At 43.2% G+C, this 22,200-nt stretch overlaps 2 protein-coding genes across 5 annotated transcripts in view; both read left to right on the top strand.

The window, feature by feature from the left end:
- LOC126988237 (protein yippee-like 2) overlaps positions 1-9,415 on the top strand; it is a 170,073-nt gene extending 160,658 nt beyond the window's left edge. Inside the window, exons 6-7 of the mRNA XM_050846283.1 lie at positions 376-484; positions 2,487-9,415. Coding sequence (XP_050702240.1) covers positions 376-484; positions 2,487-2,576 — 199 coding nt within the window. The 3' untranslated portion in view covers positions 2,577-9,415. The remainder of the gene's footprint in view (positions 1-375; positions 485-2,486) is intronic.
- A 4,585-nt stretch (positions 9,416-14,000) lies between these two features.
- Positions 14,001-22,200, top strand: part of LOC126988243 (dynein heavy chain, cytoplasmic-like) — a 52,390-nt gene continuing 44,190 nt past the window's right edge. For all 4 annotated transcript variants that reach the window (XM_050846285.1, XM_050846286.1, XM_050846287.1 and 1 more), the window contains exons 1-8: positions 14,001-14,149; positions 16,729-16,953; positions 17,988-18,081; positions 18,478-18,651; positions 19,214-19,340; positions 19,767-19,895; positions 20,648-20,834; positions 21,645-21,865. In XM_050846285.1, coding sequence (XP_050702242.1) covers positions 14,131-14,149; positions 16,729-16,953; positions 17,988-18,081; positions 18,478-18,651; positions 19,214-19,340; positions 19,767-19,895; positions 20,648-20,834; positions 21,645-21,865 — 1,176 coding nt within the window. In that variant the 5' untranslated portion in view covers positions 14,001-14,130. The remainder of the gene's footprint in view (positions 14,150-16,728; positions 16,954-17,987; positions 18,082-18,477; positions 18,652-19,213; positions 19,341-19,766; positions 19,896-20,647; positions 20,835-21,644; positions 21,866-22,200) is intronic.

Consider the following 22,200-nt stretch of genomic DNA (forward strand, 5'->3'; position numbering starts at 1 on the left):
TGTTTCAAGGATGAACGAAGATGTAAAACTGTATAGCGACCCTTTTTTTAGAGTATGTATTTACCGTGTTGTTGTAGATGACTCGAGATGTAAAACTGGATAGCGACATTTTCCTGCGTGTGTTTGGTGTTTACAGAATGGACGTGGTGGTGTTGTAGGGATGCTTTCACAGTTATTTTGTTTGTTTTGATCGTTACCAATGGCGGAGATCGTCGCTATTGTATTTTCAAAGTGGAAAACCATAGCGTCGATCGCCGCCATTGGCAACGATCAAAACAAACAGTGTCTGAAAATGGCCCTAAGAGTGGATATACCAAAGACAGGCGAAGGCGTAACACTGTATTGCTGTTTTCCTAAGTGTGTTTGGCGTTGCAGGGTGAACGTTGGGTGCGGGCCGGCCGAGGAAAGGGTGCTGCTGACAGGCCTACATGCTGTGGCCGATATCTACTGTGAGTGCTGCAAGACGACGCTGGGCTGGAAATATGTGAGTCACCCCTTTGAGCATCCATGCTTTGTCAGTGGAGAGAAGCAGTGTTGCCAAATCATCATATTCACCATATTCTATTCATCCTTTTTAAGCCTCAAACTCTCGTACCTACACAAATGATGATCGAAAATTGAAGTTAGCGTTAAAACTCTTAATTATTGATGTATCTTTGTGCTTATTTGCTATAGATATCGGTCAGAAACTACGAAAATATGATGAGTACGATAATTGGCAACGCTGGAGAGAAGCGTCGATGTAGGTGTTTGTTCGGGATAGAGGTGAGGCATACTTAAGGGGTTACTGTCATCTTGTGCAGTGGTGGAGAAAAACATGCCATAGACGAGAGAGATGTGAGGTACTTGCCTACTGCTGTCTCTCGTAGTATACTATAAAAAACAAAAATGAGAGATGTGGGTGTACTTTTAATTGTTCGGGATAGAGGTGAGGCATACTTAAGGGGTTATGGTCATCTTGTGCAGTGGTGGAGAAAAATATGCCATAGACGAGAGAGGTGTGGGGTACTTGCCTACTGCTGTCTGTCGTAATATGCTATAAAAAAACAAAAATGAGAGATGTGGGTGTACTTTTATTTGTTCGGGATAGAGGTGAGGCATACTTCATAAAAATGCTGAAATAAAAGGCCAAAGATATACCATCATCTTGTGCAGTGGTGTCTTACAACTTTACTCAATTTCTCATTAAACAAATTTGGCGTGTGGTATTTAAATAGATATTGTTTGAAGTGTTATGGAACAGTTTAGTTTTTCAGGAAGGGCGATTGTTGTAGTGGTAGAGATGCGAACCTGTTTTGACGATCTCTTGACAGGACCTGTTTTGACGATCTCTTGACAGGACCTGTTTTGACGATCTCTTGACAGGACCTGTTTTGACGATCTCTTGACAGGACCTGTTATCATCTCTTGACAGGACCTGTTTTGACGATCTCTTGACAGGACCCGTTTTGACGATCTCTTGACAGGACCTGTTTTGACGATCTCTTGACAGGACCTGTTTTGACGATCTCTTGACAGGACCTGTTTTGACGATCTCTTGACAGGACCTGTTTTGACGATCTCTTGACAGGACCTGTTTTGACGATCTCTTGACAGGACCTGTTTTGACGATCTCTTGACAGGACCTGTTTTGACGATCTCTTGACAGGACCTGTTTTGACGATCTCTTGACAGGACCTGTTTTGACGATCTCTTGACAGGACCTGTTTTGACGATCTCTTGACAGGACCTGTTTTGACGATCTCTTGACAGGACCTGGTTTGACGATCTCTTGACAGGACCTGTTTTGACGATCTCTTGACAGGACCTGTTTTGACGATCTCTTGACAGGACCTGTTTTGACGATCTCTTGACAGGACCTGTTTTGACGATCTCTTGACAGGACCTGTTTTGACGATCTCTTGACAGGACCTGTTTTGACGATCTCTTGACAGGACCTGTTTTGACGATCTCTTGACAGGACCTGTTTTGACGATCTCTTGACAGGACCTGTTTTGACGATCTCTTGACAGGACCTGTTTTGACGATCTCTTGACAGGACCTGTTTTGACGATCTCTTGACAGGACCTGTTTTGACGATCTCTTGACAGGACCTGTTTTGACGATCTCTTGACAGGACCTGTTTTGACGATCTCTTGACAGGACCTGTTTTGACGATCTCTTGACAGGATGTTCCACGAAGAAGCAGCTGATTACATAACAAGCAGCATTGCCAGATTGTCGCACTCAGCTGCTTGTATTTCCCGACTTCCTACCCCTAAACTGTCTTCTGGGCTCCAATAACGAAACTCATAGTTATCGTTAAGAGAGTTAGATCCTGATGTTCCTTGGCAATAGTTAGACGTCAGAAACTGTTAAGTACAATGCTCTGAGTACGACAATCTGGCAACAGCGATTACAAGACACACACAAGAGAGAGTGAGAGCTTTCACTTATCTTCATGCGAGGCTTAATATGTCTTTCTACATTGGCCAATCTTTCCGCAGGAGCACGCCTTTGAGTCCAGCCAGAAGTACAAGGAAGGCAAGTACATCATCGAGCTCGCTCACATGATCAAGGACAATGGCTGGGACTGAGTGTGGGCCCCCGGCGGGCAGCGGAGCCTCAGTCTGCACCTGTGACCCCATGGCTCCCCCACTGCTGCTGACGCGCTGCACTGGGGTTGACTACTAATTCGTCGGTCACAGAAGGACTGGAGGCGCCGGGCCCGCTGAGGATGACCGCTGCTTCCCTCTTAGTGTTAGATTGACCTTCCGCGCCCGACTTACTCATGCGCAGTGATCTCAGCCAGTGCATGATGCCGGGGTGTGCTGCGCCGGGTGACTGCTCAACCGAATGATCAATGGCGGAAATTGTCAGAGACCAGATTTCATGTTCAGTGTTTTTGTATACTTCTTTTTTTATATGGACCTCGTGATCTGGAACGCCACACTCAGTTGTGCTGACGAAGACTTGCTTGCTGCGTCCACAGTGGATCAGTCCGTGTTGAAGGGAGGCCTCTGAGAGCAGCAGCACACCCTGAGAGCTGCTGGCACTCATCATCAGCATCACAATCACCATACTTTTTGCATCACTCCCGACTGAGCCGACCCAACGGTTGGCGCCCAGCCACACACCGTCAGTCTGCCAGCCAGCTAGCTCTCGTCCAGTCTCATGGCCTGTCTGTGATGGGCTTTGCCTGCAACCAAACTTGATTTTAATGTGTAGTAAATGTAAAACTAATCTTCCCACCCTGCCACATGCAAGCCTCTTAGACAGATTGTTGTTCTATAATCTCATTGAAAGGAAAACGTAATTGGTTGATAGGCTGCCATCTTTCCTTACGGGACCATAGTGTGATTCAACTTGCCGCTGCAAGATCATTGCAGACACGGAGGAGAAGCTTGGGCTGCAGCTCAGCCAGTGACAGAGACCGGCGTGTGCTCTCCAAGGATGAAAAAAGAGGTATCTTGGCCACTTGAGGCTCACAAAATTTTCCTTTGAAAAGGAACGATTAATTTCCGAGAACTTGTGCCGATCAACAAAAACAGATTACTAGTAACAGCACTTACTGCTTGACCTGTCTTTGGAGCACACAGAGTAATCCTACTTCTTATTTGTCTCGTCCATATTGTATTGCACAGACCACGTGCAAGGAGTGATGGTGTTCCCACTGTGATCTTGTGCATCTAGGAAGCCTGAGCAGTGCAGGCCACCTATCATGATGTGTCTTACTCATTGCCATGCTATGTGATTGGACAATATTTTGACTAATTTTCACTTGTTCTGTACTGTGTACTTTATCCTAAGATTGGTGTTCCCAACAATAGACAAGATCAATGATTGTGCTGCTCACATTTCCACTCCTCAGTCAAGGTATGATGGCTATAGGAATTGGGTGCATTTTCTGCAGTTAACTTTGGTTGAGATTGAGTTGAGGTCAAATTTATGTTCTGCTTTTGCTTTGGTTCAAAATGTACAAAAAAAGACAATTTATCCATAAATTAGTCCACCATGGGTGTGACCTTCTGCCACACCCATGGGCGGGCTGCCCACGCAAAGGTTACAACATTAAACAATCAAAGTTGATGGGAAGGATGTTTTGGCAGTCCCTGATTTGTGTTGTTTTTCTTTTGTATTTTTGAGGCAATGCATCAGTTTGTGTTGATGAACTATTATAGATCAGTATATTTTTTCAAAAATGTGATATTTTTCCTTTAAACACGAGGAAGACCTTCATCCTTGGCTTGAAGGACGGGAACATGTTGTTGGTCGCCAGTATCTGGTGGTGACTCCCACATTGCTGCGGCTCCTTGTTGATCTGATACAGGACGCCACAGGGTCTGCATTGAACTCAAGGATTTTCTTCAAAGTGTTTTGTAATGATTCTTGTGTTCCTGAATGATCTTGTCTGCTATTTCAGGATAGCAAAATAAATTAGCTGGATTGAACAAATTGTCTCTCAACTCAATCTCATTCAGAGTCAAGTGAGGAAAATGCTGTCACTCTCGTCTGGAGGAGCCGTGAGGGTCTCTGTTAGTCTTGAATTACCTTGGATGTTCTTATCCCTGCCAGTGAAATGTTTGCAGCTGTTCAATCGTGACATGTGTAGAACTGAGAATGTTGGTTCATTATTAAGGTATATAAAAAAAACAAAGCTGTAGCGAATATATGTGAGTTGAGGTTGCTTGAACATTTTCATAGCCAAGCAGTAGCCATGTTGTAGATAGCAGAGTTAGCAGAGTGGCGTGCATCTTCTTGGGCGGGACGACCTTCCCGCGGCTCTGGCGATGCGTTAGTGTGGGAGCTGAGGGAAGCCTTCTGTGTATCTTATGTAATCTTTTGGTCTGCTTGGCTGCCTCTCAGCTTGGTGGTGGAACACTGGACACAGCTTTAAACACAGTCAAAGAAGAGGAATCAAGTACCAGCCTTACCACATTATCGGAGGAGTCTTAAGTTTGTTTCATACGCTAGAATATTAGTGTGATATTCAGACTCTAAAAGGAGGCAGAGAGTTAAATTTTTCTTTGTAGTAATGATAAGGCATTTTGTATTGACATATTCAGTTTTTTTCTATGGATTGTGCAATGATTTTTAAGGAAACGGAGGTAGGGGTGAAGTTATGCGGGGGTTTGCCACTCTTGAGTTAGGTTACGCTCAGGTAGATAGACAGAGACTTTTTACTTCCATTAGTTTAACTTTTCATTTTTTGGTGCGTGGGTGTGTGTGTGTGTGTGTGTGTGTGTGTGTGTGTGTGTGTGTGTGTGTGTCATGGATGCAAACTTTTTTCTCATATAACCAGAATTTCTTTTCCAATCTGTCTAATCTCCCTTCTCTATCTCTGTCCATGTCATCTCTCTCCATTGTGGTACCTTACTGGTCTTTTTTTCGCGGGCTGTCCATGGCGGCCGTTCGTAGTGATAATGATTAACATAACGTATCATGAATTGCCAACAGGTTTTCAGCACATTACCTTGCCCTCAATAGCTACGATATTGATCCTGCCTTCCATCTCTGCCATGATTAGCATTGCCTTCCTGCGTTTTCCCCTTTGATCTCGTTCGACCCTTCACAAACTTGGCTAGATTGTGTTTTGTTGTGTTTCCCGGAGGAACACTCGCTCCCCTGCGCCAGGGGAGGACGGGGCTGTCCAGACCTGCTCCCACCAGCCTCTGTCCTGCTCACTTTCTTTCCCCCACACCATCACCAGTCCCCCCTTGCTTACCTCCCACTGGTCCAAATATAACATACTGCAGCATATTCTGACCTTATTAGGTATGTATTTCACTATGTACTGATCTCAGCACATTCTTAGGTATGCACTCAGTGTCCACAACATCCAGCGAGGTGATGCGACCGTGTCAGCTCCTACTTCTGTGTGCTGACCTCAGTACTGACACTGTCATGAACTTAGTACGTAGACGTGTTTCATCATGTGCTGACCTCAGTACGAGCAGTTCTACATTTCATTAATCGTATGCAAATGGTCATAATTGTGTGAAGAGATATTTACTAAAGAGAGATCCCCTCAAGGTGGTCTTATATTTTTACATGGCATTCTAGTCTTTCATTCTAACCAATAGTTCCAAAGTGTGCATGTCTGCCTTGTGTTACATTACAGTACTAGCTGTTTTTATCATGATTCATGGGATGTATTACAAGTGGATGGCGAGAGGCAAAAGCATTATTGACTTCTGTGATAAGGTTGAGAGTTGTGTGACTGAGATATTACTTAGGGCGTACAGTTGCTGCTCGGTGTGATAACATCCCTGAAGGTTACGGCTTGAGTACTGCAGGAACCGTTCTCATGTATTGGGTATCTGAATGTTTAAAACTAGACATATACATATATATAAATAAAAATATATATACATATATATATAAATACTGTATGTAGTGGGACTTCCCGGCTCTGTCAACCGGTTCTAGGGCCATCTGGTTTGTTTTGCCTTTCGTCATAACAATAACCACTGAATGTGCAGGAGACTTTGGCTGTTGTAGTGCTTTTGTGATTGACATTATCATAGAGGAGCTTGGAAGCATTCACATAGGTTAGTTTCCTTTCAATGTTGTATTTCACGGCAACCATCTTGACACTGGTAACTGCTTTTATTTAAGTCCGTATAGAATTCGTTCAAACCTATAGAAACATTTTGCAACACTCAGTAACGACTAAAACCGGTACCCTTTCGGCGTCCCTTCCGACGCCGCGCTTGCCCTCGGTCGAGTGTCTCCCCGGCGATGGCGAACAGCAGCTGCCGTGCGCCCGCAACCGAGGAGTGAACAGGAGCACCCGGACCACAGTACATTCAGATTCTGTCCAGAGTGAGAGGGGTCCATAGTGCTGTGCTTGCCACTTATTACTTAAACCACTTCTCCACTGACTTGTACAGTTTTGTTTGTTGAGTCACAGTGTATACCTTGCTCATGTAATACTGGGGATAAAAAGATATTACGAATGTGTACTCTAGCCATTAAATATATATATATCAGTTTTTTATCAGAGAATATAGGAGCCAGCAGGTGTCAATTGTGTATCAGTGCTGTCCACCTGCTGAGCCGACACCTTCCCGCTGAACCTGCTGCTGTGTTGTCGAGCAGAGATGGTCATGTTTGTTTGGGTTTAAAAGCGCTTTTTGTTGTTGAGTTCCATTTGGTGGATATTCAAATCAAAACCTCCAATGTTGCCTTGATGGAAGGGCCCCTTTGGACCTCCCTCCAGCCTAGTTTTCTTCGCTGTGGAGGCAGGCGCCGAGGGTCAGCCATGAAGAGACCTGTGACCTGACCTCCACCAGCCTCTCTGTTCCTGCTTCTTGTCTTGATGACTTAAAAAACAATGAGTTGTTTTTAATGGTATGAAACAGAATTGTTGCCCACCTTTGCTCATAGTTCATAAGGTATTAGTGTCAATGATGGTGTAATTGGTGATTTGCAGTACTGTATTAATGTAGTTTCATATGTATATACATCATTTTTTACAACCAAGGACGACATACTTCCTTTGGAAAACATTTTTATTTCCATCATGTGAAGGATTCAGGCGGGGTCGGACCAGCATGGAGATAAGGTTCAGGTCTGTGCCACACGCGCACCACCTGAACACTACAAACTGTTGATGTCTGTGATGCTGGTCCTTCCCCGCATGCGTAGTCACAGTCGAGCTTGCTGTCTTCAGTAAATCTGGATGAACCTTGAACCACGAGACTCAAAATGTTCAAATTGCGGCATCGTTCCCTTCGTGCCAGTTCATGATATTCAGGCGGACAGAACGTCGATGACAGACTAAAAGACACCATCCAGATTTACCTCGCTGTATATAGTATTTATTCACAGGAAGCTTACAGTAGTTGCTGCCACCGATGCAGACAGGGATATTTATCTTGATTTTTATTTGTTCTGCCAATGTTCATTACGTCAACATCTGGTTGAATTGAAAATCATAATCTTGACTACAGTAAACTCTCTATTTAATGAAAATCTGATATATTGGACCACAGAAACATTCAAATGGAGACTTTTTTTGTGTGTACAAGTGGAAACTATTTTTTAATTTGCTATTTTACGTTTTTTATTTCATAAGGAAATTTTCTGAAAACTGAATAAAATCAAAACAACAATTCATATCTGATAAAACACTATTAACTACTGTATACACTCTTGTCGTTACTTGAAACACTACCTTGTATGCTGAATATAACAATTTGGTGTTCTGGCTAATTCATCAAATAGAAGTTTACTGTGGAAACGAGAGACCTGCTGAGCTTCTGAGCTGTGCCAGGCTGACGGTGTGTGTGGGTGTGTGTGTGTCAGGGCAAGCTGGTGGGAAGCCTCGGGCACCAGTGGACGTGGGAAAGTATTGCATCATTCCATTGACCGAACATGACCGGCCGAGGGAAGGTCAGGCCAGGAAGTGTGGGTGTAAGAACCTGTTGCCACTTGCTGTATATCATTTTGTTTTGACTGACTTGAAGCATATTTTTCAAGGATTTGCTTTACGTGTTTTTCTTTAGCATTCTTTTGTCAGATGGATCTTGCAAAATTAACCCAACCAAAGTCATAATTCTTGGTGTAATAGTGGGTGAAGATCATCGGTCTTGACGTCATTGATGTTGTTGTGATGTTAAGTGATTGCAACCATGATATAAAAGGGAAAGTGTCTGAGGATGAAGCTACGCTCGACTCGCTCTGACGCACAAACACTCACGCACGCCTCACCTCGCAGGAAGGAGACCAACACACGGCAGGGTCGAGAGCGAAAAACGTAGAACAAAATTAGTTAACCTGGTAGCAGCGGGGATCATGTTTCTTAATGGTCCCTCCAAGCGAGAAAAATGAGAAAAAAATCACCCCTCACACAAACCATTTCATAATATATATCAACGCATTTCTAATCAGTTCTGGGGGGCTTATATCATGGCACAAATTTGGCCCGTCGCTGCTACACGGTAAAGCCACAAATTTGGCCCGTCGCTGCTACACGGTAAAGCCACAAATTTGGCCCGTCGCTGCTACACGGTAAAGCCACAAATTTGGCCCGTCGCTGCTACACGGTAAAGCCACAAATTTGGCCCGTCGCTGCTACACGGTACAGCCACAAATCTGGCCCGTCGCTGCTACACAGTACAGCCACAAATTTGGCCCATCGCTGCTACACGGTACAGCCACAAATTTGGCCCGTCGCTGCTACCGGGTTAAGGAAAAAGTTCTTCACTTAGAAAATTTGCTAAAGACAGTGAGAACCTTTTTTCTGAATCCAGTGTATTCCATCCTCATGCATAAAGTATTTTTGTATCTTATAATGAATGGATTGGCTGCGTCAACGGTAATCTGAGGGATAAATATAGCAATCTGCATAACTAGCAGCAACATTTTTGGTACGTGAATGTCTCACATAAGAAGCTGCTAAATGTGACTTTACACAATAAACATTTACCTACATGCTGTGTGTTTACCCTGGTGGAAGGTAGAGGTGAAGTTTGGGGCATACACGAGAGCTGCGGATGGCCTCCTCAGCGCTCACCTCCGTCACATTGGCCGTGCAGCCTTGTAATGGCCTGAAGTATACCACAGTTGTAATGGTATTTTTCCCCATGTAAGTAGAGTAACCTGGGATGTTTGTGCAACCAGGCAGAGAGAGAGAGAGGAAGGAAGGATGTACACAAGAGGAGAAAAAAAAGTGAGGGGAGAGAGAGAGGCTGGTGGGTAAGTACCAGCGTTGCCAAATTGTCATACTCTGAACATTGCATTTATAATTTTAAGGCTACAAGACCGTCATAATCACACAAACAACAATAGGAAATTAAAGTTAGCGTTAAAACTGTTATTTATTGATGTTTTTTTGTGATTTTTGCCATAGTTATCAGTCAGAAACTACCCTTTACCTAGTCACACAGGGTAGGCGGTGGCTGAGTGGTAGCGTGCTGGGCCCACATTCACCGCGGGTTCGAATCCCCACGCTACCACCTGGGATTTTTCAGTCACTGCCGAGTGGCTTAAAACTACCCACATGCTGTCCTGAAGACCACCCATCAACCCGGACTCTAGAGGAAACCGTCCAAGCGAATCAATAAAAAAACAAAAAAAATAAAAAACGGCCATTATATACCTCCCTCAGGGGTGCGGGGCATATATCCCACACCTCACTCACGGGGAAAAGGGATGGGATTATAATTATTCATCCACATACATCAATATCTATCTTCAATATGTATATAACTCTGTGGATTCAAACCCTGGTTCATGGGTTTGTAGCCAGGCAAGCTAACCACTGCACATTGGAGGGGGTGAAGGAATGGTCCAGCCAATGATATAATGGTCCAAGAAGCTGATATAGAGATGAAAAAAAGACTTACAAGACTGGAATAAAAAGAAGGTAAGAGAGAGAGAGAGAATGAAAATGAGGGAGAATGATAATGGTAAGTCTGAGAATGAGAGATCGAATGAGAATGATCGAGAACTAGGTGATGAGAATGAGAGAATTAAGAATGAAGGAGAAGGAGAATATGAGAATGAGAGAATTAAGAATGAAGGAGAATGAGTTAGGTGATGAGAATGAGAGAATTAAGAATGAAGGAGAATGAGTTAGGTGATGAGAATGAGAGAATTAAGAATGAAGGAGAATGAGTTAGGTGATGAGAATGAGAGAATTAAGAATGAAGGAGAATGAGTTAGGTGATGAGAATGAGAGAATTAAGAATGAAGGAGAATGAGAATATGAGAATGAGAGAATTAAGAATGAAGGAGAATGAGTTAGTTGATGAGAATGAGAGAATTAAGAATGAAGGAGAATGAGTTAGGTGATGAGAATGAGAGAATTAAGAATGAAGGAGAATGAGAATATGAGAATGAGAGAATTAAGAATGAAGGAGAATGAGAATATGAGAATGAGAGAATTAAGAATGAAGGAGAATGAGTTAGTTGATGAGAATGAGAGAATTAAGAATGAAGGAGAATGAGAATATGAGAATGAGAGAATTAAGAATGAAGGAGAATGAGTTAGGTGATGAGAATGAGAGAATTAAGAATGAAGGAGAATGAGAATATGAGAATGAGAGAATTAAGAATGAAGGAGAATGAGAATATGAGAATGAGAGAATTAAGAATGAAGGAGAATGAGAATATGAGAATGAGAGAATGAGTTAGTTGATGAGAATGAGAGAATTAAGAATGAAGGAGAATGAGAATATGAGAATGAGAGAATTAAGAATGAAGGAGAATGAGTTAGTTGATGAGAATGAGAGAATTAAGAATGAAGGAGAATGAGTTAGTTGATGAGAATGAGAGAATTAAGAATGAAGGAGAATGAGTTAGTTGATGAGAATGAGAGTATTAAGAATGAAGGAGAATGAGAATATGAGAATGAGAGAATTAAGAATGAAGGAGAATGAGTTAGTTGATGAGAATGAGAGTATTAAGAATGAAGGAGAATGAGAATATGAGAATGAGAGAATTAAGAATGAAGGAGAATGAGAATATGAGAATGAGAGAATTAAGAATGAAGGAGAATGAGTTAGTTGATGAGAATGAGAGAATTAAGAATGAAGGAGAATGAGTTAGTTGATGAGAATGAGAGTATTAAGAATGAAGGAGAATGAGAATATGAGAATGAGAGTATTAAGAATGAAGGAGAATGAGAATATGAGAATGAGAGAATTAAGAATGAAGGAGAATGAGAATATGAGAATGAGAGAATTAAGAATGAAGGAGAATGAGTTAGTTGATGAGAATGAGAGAATTAAGAATGAAGGAGAATGAGTTAGTTGATGAGAATGAGAGAATTAAGAATGAAGGAGAATGAGAATATGAGAATGAGAGAATTAAGAATGAAGGAGAATGAGTTAGTTGATGAGAATGAGAGAATTAAGAATGAAGGAGAATGAGAGAATATGAGAATGAGAGAAGGAATAAGAATAAGAATGAGAAAATGCATGAGAATGAGGGACAATGAGAATTAATGAAAACTTTAAAGAGGGAGAATGAAAATGGGATATTGAAAATGAGGGGAAATGAGAGAGAGAATATGAGAATGATAATGAGAGAGAGAGAGAGAGAGAGAGAGAGAGAGAGAGAGAGAGAGAGAGAGAGAGAGAGAGAGAGAGAGAGAGAGAGAGAGAGAGAGAGAGAGAGAGAGAGAGAGAGAGAGAGAGAGAGAGAGAGAGAGAGAGAGAGAGAGAGAGAGAGAGAGAGAGAGAATGATAATGAGAGTGAGAGAGAGAGAGAGAGAGAGAGAGAGAGAGAGAGAGAGAGAGAGAGAGAGAGAGAGAGAGAGACTGAGAATGATAAAGAGAGAGAGAGAGAGAGAGAGAGAGAGAGAGAGAGAGAGAGAGAGAGAGAGAGAGAGAGAGAGAGAGAGAGAGAGAGAGAGAGACTGAGAATGAGAGAGCGAGATAATGATCGAGAATTATAGAATCAGAATTAATGAGAGAGAAATAGAATGAAAGAATGAGAATTAACGTAGCAAATGAGTGTCCGTGGGTTGAATTGACTCTGTAATTAAGACTTGCCCAGCTTTACACTAATTTTACATGTTTTGCAAAGTAACTATATATGTTCATTGCACTTCTGATAGTACCCAAAGATCTCTAGATTCCAGAAATGTGACCTGTTTGTGTGTAAAAGCCATGGGAGATGAATTACAGATGACATCCATTAATTAAATTTCCACCAAGGAGCCATTGATCGCATTCTTTTGTATAAGTGTCGTACGCTCTTTTTCAAGCTCAGTTTTCTCGCCTCCTATATGTTTTACCACAAATATCACTTGATTGATTGATTGTTTATTGTTGTAAGTAAAATAATGAAGGGGAAGGGACGAGCTAGCATGCCATCCAAATTAACTCCCAGGCAGTATACAGTGTGATTATGCAATTAAGGATATATGTGTAAGTAGCACCAGGAAACTAAAAATATACAATGGCAGGGGACAAGTGATAAATAAATAAAGGCCTTGGGTTAGTCAGGGGAGCAGAGATAAGGGACTGAAAATATGGAGTACGATATCTAAGGGCAAATGCAGGATACTCAGTGAGCCCTTGCCTGTGATTTGTTGAATTAATGATATAGAAATATTGTATACGTTAATAAGATCATGTTTAATTTATCCATCAATATCATTATCTGTCAGGAATAACGATCTCATGACCACAGTTGCCAGATTATCGTACTCAGAGCTTCGTATTTAACGGTTTTTGACCCTAGCAATTGCCAAAAAGCACCAATAATTAACCATTTTAACGATAACTATATATGAAGGCAGTTATTTGGGTCGAGGAGGCAGTTTTGGGGTCGGAAATCGGAAAACAGGAGGCTGAGTACGACAATCTGGCAACGGTGCTCATGACTCTCATCGACCAGGCGAGTATAGACGCGGCAAGGGGCGGCACAGGCGGGGGATCAAGGCAGACAACGGCGCAGCGGCATGCACGCAGCGGCCACTCAAAGGTGTTGGATTTTCCTGATAATTTTTAAAACATATCTTCAGAGGCCGGTGATACATGGAAATTACTATTCAATAAGGTTACTATTCCCCTAGTTTTCTAATAGGGGTGATAATCGCTTCCAGAAAGACACTCGACCCCATCCGTAAGAGCACTCGACTCCCCTCTCGGCCCCGGCCCGCCGCCCCCGGCTCCCGGGGGCGGCGGGCCATTGCCAGATTATCGTACTCAAAGCATAGTATTTACCGGTTTCTGACGCCTGACTATTACCAAGAAACATGAGAATCTAACTCTTTTAACGATAACTATAAATGAGTTTCGTTATTGGAGCCCAGAAGACAGTTTGGGGGCAAGAAGTCGGGAAATATAAGGGCTGAGTACGACAATCTGGCAACGCTGGACAACGTTGCCAGATTCTCGTACTCTTCCGCTTATGTTTGCCGATATCCGACCCAAAAACAGCTTTCACCACCCAAATAACTGCCTCTATATATGATTATCGTTTAAACGGTTAGTTATTGACGCTTCTTGGCAGCAGTTATTGGCCAGAAACCGGTAAATAAGCGGCTCTGAGTACGATAATCTGGCAACGCTGGACCGGGTGAGTCAGCGGCCCCGTGACAGCCAGGAGGGGAGGACCACGCAGACGGCGCCCTTCATTTTCAGCCTTCACGCCGCTAACAAGGGACTCACGCACTACTAACATTCACTGGCCATGGACCCCGGCGAGGAGGGTGAGGATGAGCACCACAGGGGAGGGCCAGGGTGAACAGGAGGGCTGGGAAGCGAGGAAACAGGTGTGGCGGGCGGGTGGCTGGCCTGTCACCTGTGGGCCGCTCATTAAGCACCTTGCCGCCCAGGTGAAGGTGTTTTAAGGCTTTGGGAGGGAGGGAAGCTGGCAGGGAAGGAGAATTATATGTTTTTATTGTATTCCCAGCGTGACAGTTCTGTATATGCAGGTTGAGTTCATATCAGAGTATAATGGAAAGTTCATCGGGGCGTGTCAGAGATGGATTTTAATTTTTTTTTTCTACAGGAAAGGAGACAGCACAAGGGCACACAGTAAAGGAAATAATATATAAAAGCCCGCTACTCCTGCTCCTGTTAAGAGTTACCCGAGAATTTACAGTTTCACCCAACCAACGATTCTCCTAAGTGGTTCATGTTTTTCTGATAGATGTGAATTGCATGATTTTGTACGTCATTTACGTCGCAAATGTCTAATTTTCGAGCTATGACTCACTTTTATAAGGAATCAATCAGTGGGAGCATACGGCGGGGGGTGCGTCGCCTCGCCCACCCTACACCGCCATTAGGAGGAATAACATAACTTCCCAGGGCTCTGTTAATCAGTGAAGCCTGCTGCTTAACTAGTGAGTAAAGACTTATGACTATATTTGCAGACTGGTGATTGTTAGTGAAGTTTAACATAACATTTTATACTCCATAAAATATACTATACGATTGATTGATTGATTGATTGATTGATTGATAGTTTATTGTTGCAAGTAAAACAACAAAGGAGAAGGGAGGAGCATGCCATCCCAACCCCCAGGCAGTACAGAGTTGATGGAAAATCATCAAAAAACAAATGAAAGCTTACTAGGGGAAAAATCTGACATGGCCGTAGGAAGTCCTGTGAGCTACATTATCCATTGAAATACCCACAACCCATATGAAAGCCTTATGAGATGGGGATGTGGACTCTGCAGAATGAGATTATGGGCCCCAGTTTCAGGATACTGTTAGGAATTAAGGAGAAAGTCCCCCGTGGATTAAAATTGCATCTATGGTCAGCGGCAAATAGAGCTACCATTGGGCCCTGGTGCTGTAAGTAATTACTATAATTGTTATAAACGCTATAGCTATGAAAATCTTAATTTACACACGTCATGCCCGGGCGGTCGGGCCCCCTATGAGGCCGGGCCCTGGTGCTGAGATACCAGCTCCCCCCCCCCCCCCTCTCAGGGCCTGTCTATAGTCATGAATAATTTGTGTGGTGTCTATGTTAGTACCTTTGTTATCATATGAAAATTTCAAGCTGATCAGATAAAATGAAAAATTAGGAAAATTATTTTTCGTTTAGAAAATTTTGAATGCATTTTTCTCAGCCATTTTTTTACTTACTTTCTTGTGACATTCACATCTGATAATTCATTGTTATTCTAACAATTTGTCAAGATGTTTTTGTGAAAACTTTTTGTCAATCCCCAAATTTATTTTTATTTTTGAATTTTTTTTGGAAAATTTTCCCATATATTGAAACTATGCCGTTTTTCAAGAAAACATCTTGAGAAATTTTACTACGATATATGATCTTGTATGTCCTAAAGCTTCATGAAAATCGTGCTGAAAGTAAAACCATAAAATAATTTTATGTTCACTTTGTACTAGTTTTGAGAAAAATGCAATTAAAGTTTTGCTAAAGTTCTTGGGCCCAGTGAAGGCACTATACTGTCAATGCTACTTTCATATGAATTTTATGGGACCAGTAATCACATAGCAGTGGGTGCATAAAAGGATCAGGCACCTTGTGCCCCTTATAAAGGTATTAACGGCTCAAAGGTGCGGGTGTCGCCATCCATCGTGATAAAATGAGCAACTTGTCTTCAATAATTTTTTCTGTACGTCACACCGGTAAAAAGTTGTAATTTTTGGGGAATCTTAGAATTCCAGCCAAATGCGACAACCTAGAAAGAAATGTATTTTGCAGCAGGATGCAGGAGAAAATTTTCTTTAAAACACCTTTTATGCCATTTTTTCAGTTTTAAAGTTAATTTTTCGCTGACTTTGCGTTCAGGGGATCTCATGAGAAAAACTTTTGCGGTCAAAAGGGTGTTAATAGCCCACTGCTGTCAAATTGGTAGCCTATTGCTGCTAAATTGGTAACCTTTTGCCATTAAATTAGTAACCTTGCATTATTGATTTCTTGTTCCACTTTGCCAAAGCTTGGGAGTAAACACTAATACTAATGTGCCAGAGATGAGCTCCGAGGCCACACGTGGCAATAGCAAATGCTCCCATTATAAATACATTAAACTGAGGAAAGGTCAAAATATTAACAGTTTATGCATTACCCGGATGAGAAAATAAAACAATTTTCCACTTGTGAAAAAATTCTCATTCCTTGTTTCTTGGGGCAGACTTATTAAAAAGACTAGCTGTGAGAAGTTGTTTTTATCAAGCAACCAAAAATGCAAGCACCAAACACCTGAATCTAACTCCTCCTTTTGGGTGTATCTAGCAGGCAAGTGTGTTTTGAATATTGAATAAACCTTTCCCAACCTTCATTACAAGTCCTTTCTTCCCTCAGGTGATGGGGGTGGCGGGGGCCTGGAGACGGTGGTGGCGGTGGCAGACGTGGAGGCGGTGGCACGACACCTGCAGCGCGTCGCCCAGGTGATGCTGGAGGAGGACGACAAGCCGTCGGCCGAGCTGGTGACAGCCATCCGCAGCGTCCAGGCCCTGGAGGTGGTGCGCAAGTTTGTGGCCGACCCCCAGACCAAGTCTGTCCTCATACAGCGCTGTGCCACTAAGGGTGTGTGTGTGTGTGTGTGTATTTACCTAGTTGTGACATGCGGGAAAAGAGCTACCCTCGCGCTGTCCCGTCTCCTCATCCACTCTTATCCAACTTTTCCTTAAAATCATGAATGTTTCTTGCACAAACCACCTCCTCCTCCAGTCTATTCCATAGCTCAATGCTTCTGTTTGGAAAGCTAAACTTTTTCACATCTCGCCTGTACGTGGTCGCCCTCAACTTCTTTCTATGTCCTCTTGTTTCTCTCTCGTTCCACACACACACACAGGTCCTCTCTGTCCAGATTCTCCTCTCCTCTCACCACCCTGTACACTGCTATCAGGTCTCCTCTCTCTCTTCTCCAGGGTTGTGAGCCCCATGCTATTGAGTCTCTCATATGTCCGATCACTAAGTTCCGGTACCATCTTAGTTGCCACTCTCTGCACTCTCCAGTTTTCTTATGTTCTTCTTTTTGTGAGGAGACCAGACCACTGCTGCATACTCCAACCTTGGCCATATCATTGTAACTATTATTTTCTTCATCTCGTCCAAATACACAAAGGCTGTCCTTATGTTCCTCAGCAAATTCATAGTTTGTCCCGTTATCCTGTTGATGTGTTTGTCCGGTGACATGTTCTCTGAGATAGTCACTCCCAAATTTTTCTTCCATTCCTCTGCATATTATCTCATTTCCCATCTTATAATTGTATTCACATCTACTGCTCCTACCAAACTCTATTTTTTTACATTTCCCAAGGTTGAATTCCATCTGCCATGTACCACTCCACTCCCATATTTTACCCAGGTCCTCTGCAATGCCTCACAGACCTTCACATCATTCACTCGTCTCAATAGCTTTGCATCAGAGGCGAGTGAATGATGTGACGGACTGTGAGGCATTGCAGAGGGACCTGGATAAAATATGTATGTGTGTGTGTGTGTGTGTGTAACTTGGAATGAGCTGGGTTAGGAATTCTAGCAGTAAATATTTTTTGGTTATATATTTTAAGAACACTATTGAGAATGAAGTCCTATTTTTCTCCCTTCCCCCTCAGAGGACACAGAGGAGGGAGCTGAGGTGGAGGAGGAGAAGGAGGTGGTGTATCACATCTCCAGCGGTGTGTACTTCACCTCCATAAAGATGAACAGGTGAGGAGAAATAAATGAATAAATAAACAAATGAATAGGAGACTGATCTCTATCATCCTCCTTTTGGTTAACTTCTGTACAAATGAAACTCAGGTAATACAAATAAGGTACTACCAGGTAATATATGAAGCTCTACAGGTAACTTAATTAAAGCCTCATTCAGCAGGGAGAGATTACAGAACAAGTTTTGAACGTGATTAATTGCTTGATTATTTTTTTGGGGTCACGTCAGGTCAGTGGGTCATTGGTCTTCACTGAATTGTCTTCCTTGGTATAGAATGGTAGTGCAAGGTTAGGGGCACAGTTTTGTCTAATACAGGAATAAATCCCTTTTATTATGTTATATTTTCCTCTTAATTAGAAATGATAACAGTGTCTCCTTTCCCCTCACCTCAGCCTGTTGTGTCTGAAGCGCGGTGGAGTGGTGGAGGCGGACAAACCCATCGGCTCTCAGATCCGCACGTGGAGTCTCAGCGAGGGGTCCCCCTACGAGACCCTGCATGACTACGTGGCCAATGCCTTCGCCCCTTACTTCAAAGCCTACGTTAAGGAGACCGGCAAAATTGAGAGGTGGGTTGGGGGTGGAGACTGGTGCTGGTGAAGGTGAAAGGAGTGTGGGGTGTTTGCTATGAGTTATAAGCTATGCCCATAGAGCCCAATGATAATTCCAGTGATGGCTTTTTAGCGCTGTTATCCATTTCTATTGACCTTCAGATTTTTGCATTTAACCGTGTAGCAGCGATGGGACAAATTTGTGGCTTTACCATGTAGCAGCGATGGGCCAAATTTGTGGCTTTACCGTGTAGCAGCGACAGGCTAAATTTGTGGCTTTACCGTGTAGCAGTGACGGGCCAAATTTGTGCCATGATATAAACCCCCCAAAATAGATGATACATAATCTGATCACAAGTGCTTTGATATATATATAATGAAATGGTTTGTGTGAGGGGTGATTTTTTCTCGTTTTTCTCGCTTGGAGGGACCATTAAGAAACATGATCCCTGCTGCTACTGGGTTAATGAACTTTCCCATCCCTGTTTCAATTCATAAGACAATGTTGATGTGCATGCCTGATGTGTACACTTTTGCGTGAGACCAGCATGTTTGATGTGTGTGTTCCTTGGTGGTGCAGGGATGGGGACAAGATGGCCCCGTCGGTGGAGAAGAAGATTGCTGAGCTGGAGATGGGGCTGCTTCACCTCCAGCAGAACATTGACATTCCAGACATTTCTCTGCCCATACACCCAACAGTGGCACAAGTAGGTGGCTAACTGGGTACTGGGAACCACAGGGGAATCCTTTTATTTATGATGTGAAGATGTTTGTTCTAATTTTATATCGGGGGCTTCGTGGTGCAGTGGTTAGCACACTCGGCTCACAACCGAGATAGCCTGGGTTCGATTCCCGGGCGGAGTGTAAAAATTTGGGTGGCTTTTCCGATACCCTACGCCCCTGTCCACCCAGCAGTGAATGGGTACCAGGTATTAATCGGGGGTTGTGTCCCATCTCCTGGGGTCTGTTCCCTTCTATAATTCCTTCCCCTTCTGTCTCTCTGGCATATGACCACAGATGTTGCGCCGACTAAACAAAACTTTCCAAACTTTCATAAGGCTCTTTTTGTTTATTTCTTTAGTATTTTCAGAAGGCTCTTTTATGTTTGTAGTGAGAGCCTCTTTGCCCCACAGGTGATCAAGATGTGTGCCGATGAAGGGACCCGGCCCAAGGTGGCAGACTTCGGGGACCGTGTTGAGGACTCTAACTTTCTCAACCAGCTGCAGAACGGTGTGGCGCGCTGGATCAGGGAGATACAGAAGGTGGGAACTCCTCCTCCTCTTCCTCTAGTTGCTTCCCTTTTCCCCTGCTAGTGTAAGAGGCACAGCTTTTGATATTTAACCTGGTAGCAGCGGGGACCATGTTTCCAAATGGTCCATCTAAGCGAGAAAAATGAGAAAAAATCATCATTCACACAAACCATTTCATAATACATATCAAAGCATTTCTGATCAGTTTATGCATCATCTATTTTTTGGGGTTTAAATCATGGCACAAATTTGGCCCGTTGCTGCTACACGGTAAAGCCACAAATTTGGCCCGTCGCTGCTACACGGTAAAGCCACAAATTTGGCCCATTGCTGCTACCAGGTTAAATTGATTGACTAAGTAAACAGATGGTGTTCCCTCACCCACAATGTCATCTGAACTCTAGAGAAACAAGTATGATCATTTTGGAGGGTCCATATCCCACTCTACCTTAAACCCATCTCCTCTCTTCTGTCTAATCGTTAAAATCCACTGACTATACTATTCTCAAACATTCCCAGCTCCCCTTATTATGCTTCACTTCTCACGGTTAGGGAAACAGGCAAAATGTAAAAATTCAACATTCTATTCCCTTAAAACAAGAGATGAGCTCCGAAAGAGTGATTTGATTTAGTTCTTAGTTGACAAGGTTGTACAATGGTCCTTAAAGTCTTACTGTTGACGTTCCATTGAATGCATCTCTTCCCCTTCCTCTGTCAAGCCCCACCAACACTTGCCTCTATTGACAATCTCTTTCTTTATACAGGTGACCAAGTTGGACAGGGACCCCTCCAGCGGGACAGCCTTGCAGGAGATCAGTTTCTGGCTCAACCTTGAACGTGCGCTACTCAAGATCCAGGACAAGAGAGAGAGTCTGGAAGTGGCACTCACCCTCGATGTCCTCAAGCATGGCAAGCGCTTCCACGCCACTGTCTCCTTCGACACAGACACAGGTAAGGGGAAAGAGGAGGAGGAGGAGGAGGAGGCCATAGTTCTCTAGTGTGATATACAGCTCAACCTCCTACCATATCCCATCTTGTAGCTTAAAGAAAGTATTAGGCTCTAGATGTCAATGGTTATGGATCAAACAGAAGGGCTCTATCGTGTTGGGTTGGGATGAGTCAGGAAGAAAATGGCAAGGCTAGGAATTCGGACTGAAAGGCATTTGACTGAGAAAACTGTGGGGAAGCAGTTCATGATGTTCAATGATGAGTAGATAAGAGGAAGAGAACATCTTATGAGAAAAAATTGTCAGATTGCTTCAGAACCCCTCTCTCATTCTAGTCAGGGGTTAACCCAGTAGCAGCAGGGATCATGTTTCTTAATGGTCCTTCTAAGCGAGAAAAATGAGAAAAAATCACCCCTCACACAAACCATTTCATAATATATATCAAAGCATTTGTGATCAGATTATGTATCATCTATTTTGGGGGGGTTATATCATGGCACAAATTTGGCCTGTCGTTGCTACACGGTAAAGCCACAAATTTGGCTCGTTGCTGCTACATGGTAAAGCCACAAATTTGGCCCATCGCTGCTACACGGTAAAGCCACAAATTTGACCCATCACTGGTACCGGGTTAATTAAGGAGCTGGAGTTTAGAGGTTACAAAAGTAAGGCATGACAAACATTGATATCTTCGAAGACCCCCAGTTAGTTAAGAAATGACTAGTGAAATTAGGGACAATAGATTACTTAATTGAAGCCTATCACGTAACAATGAACCACACCCTCTAACACCACCACCACTACCCACTCTCAGGTCTGAAGCAAGCTCTGGCCACAGTGAATGACTACGCCCCCCTCATGAAGGACTTTCCCCTCAACGACCTGCTGGCGGCCACTGAGCTGGAGAAGATTCGCTCAGCCGTGCAGGCCATCTTCAACCACCTGCGTAAGATTCGCTCCACCAAGTACCCCATCCAGCGCGCCCTCAGGCTGGTGGAGGCCATATCCCGGGACCTCTCCTCACAGATCCTGAAGGTGGGCTCTCACGCAGACTCCTTACTCTCAAGATGGGCGTAGTTTAGTTCAACATGAGTGGTGTGAAAGATAAGAGTTTACGGTTCATGTCATCTTGAGGTTGTGTGCTGTGTATAATAGGGAGTCAAAGTTTTATTCTCTACCCATTTTGAATTATGTACATCCTGGGCCCAGTATCGTATCAGATGTTTTTCACCCAAATGACATTATGGGTCGGAATCACATACTGAGAATGATGCTGTATGTGGTTGTTCAAAGTTAGATTGATTTATTTGAGCATGTAACTTCGCACTTGGGAGAGTTGAGTAAGATTGCTTCTTGCCTCAACGAGAGAC

This window comes from Eriocheir sinensis, chromosome 68, assembly GCF_024679095.1.
Source record: "Eriocheir sinensis breed Jianghai 21 chromosome 68, ASM2467909v1, whole genome shotgun sequence".
NCBI lineage: Eukaryota > Metazoa > Arthropoda > Malacostraca > Decapoda > Varunidae > Eriocheir > Eriocheir sinensis.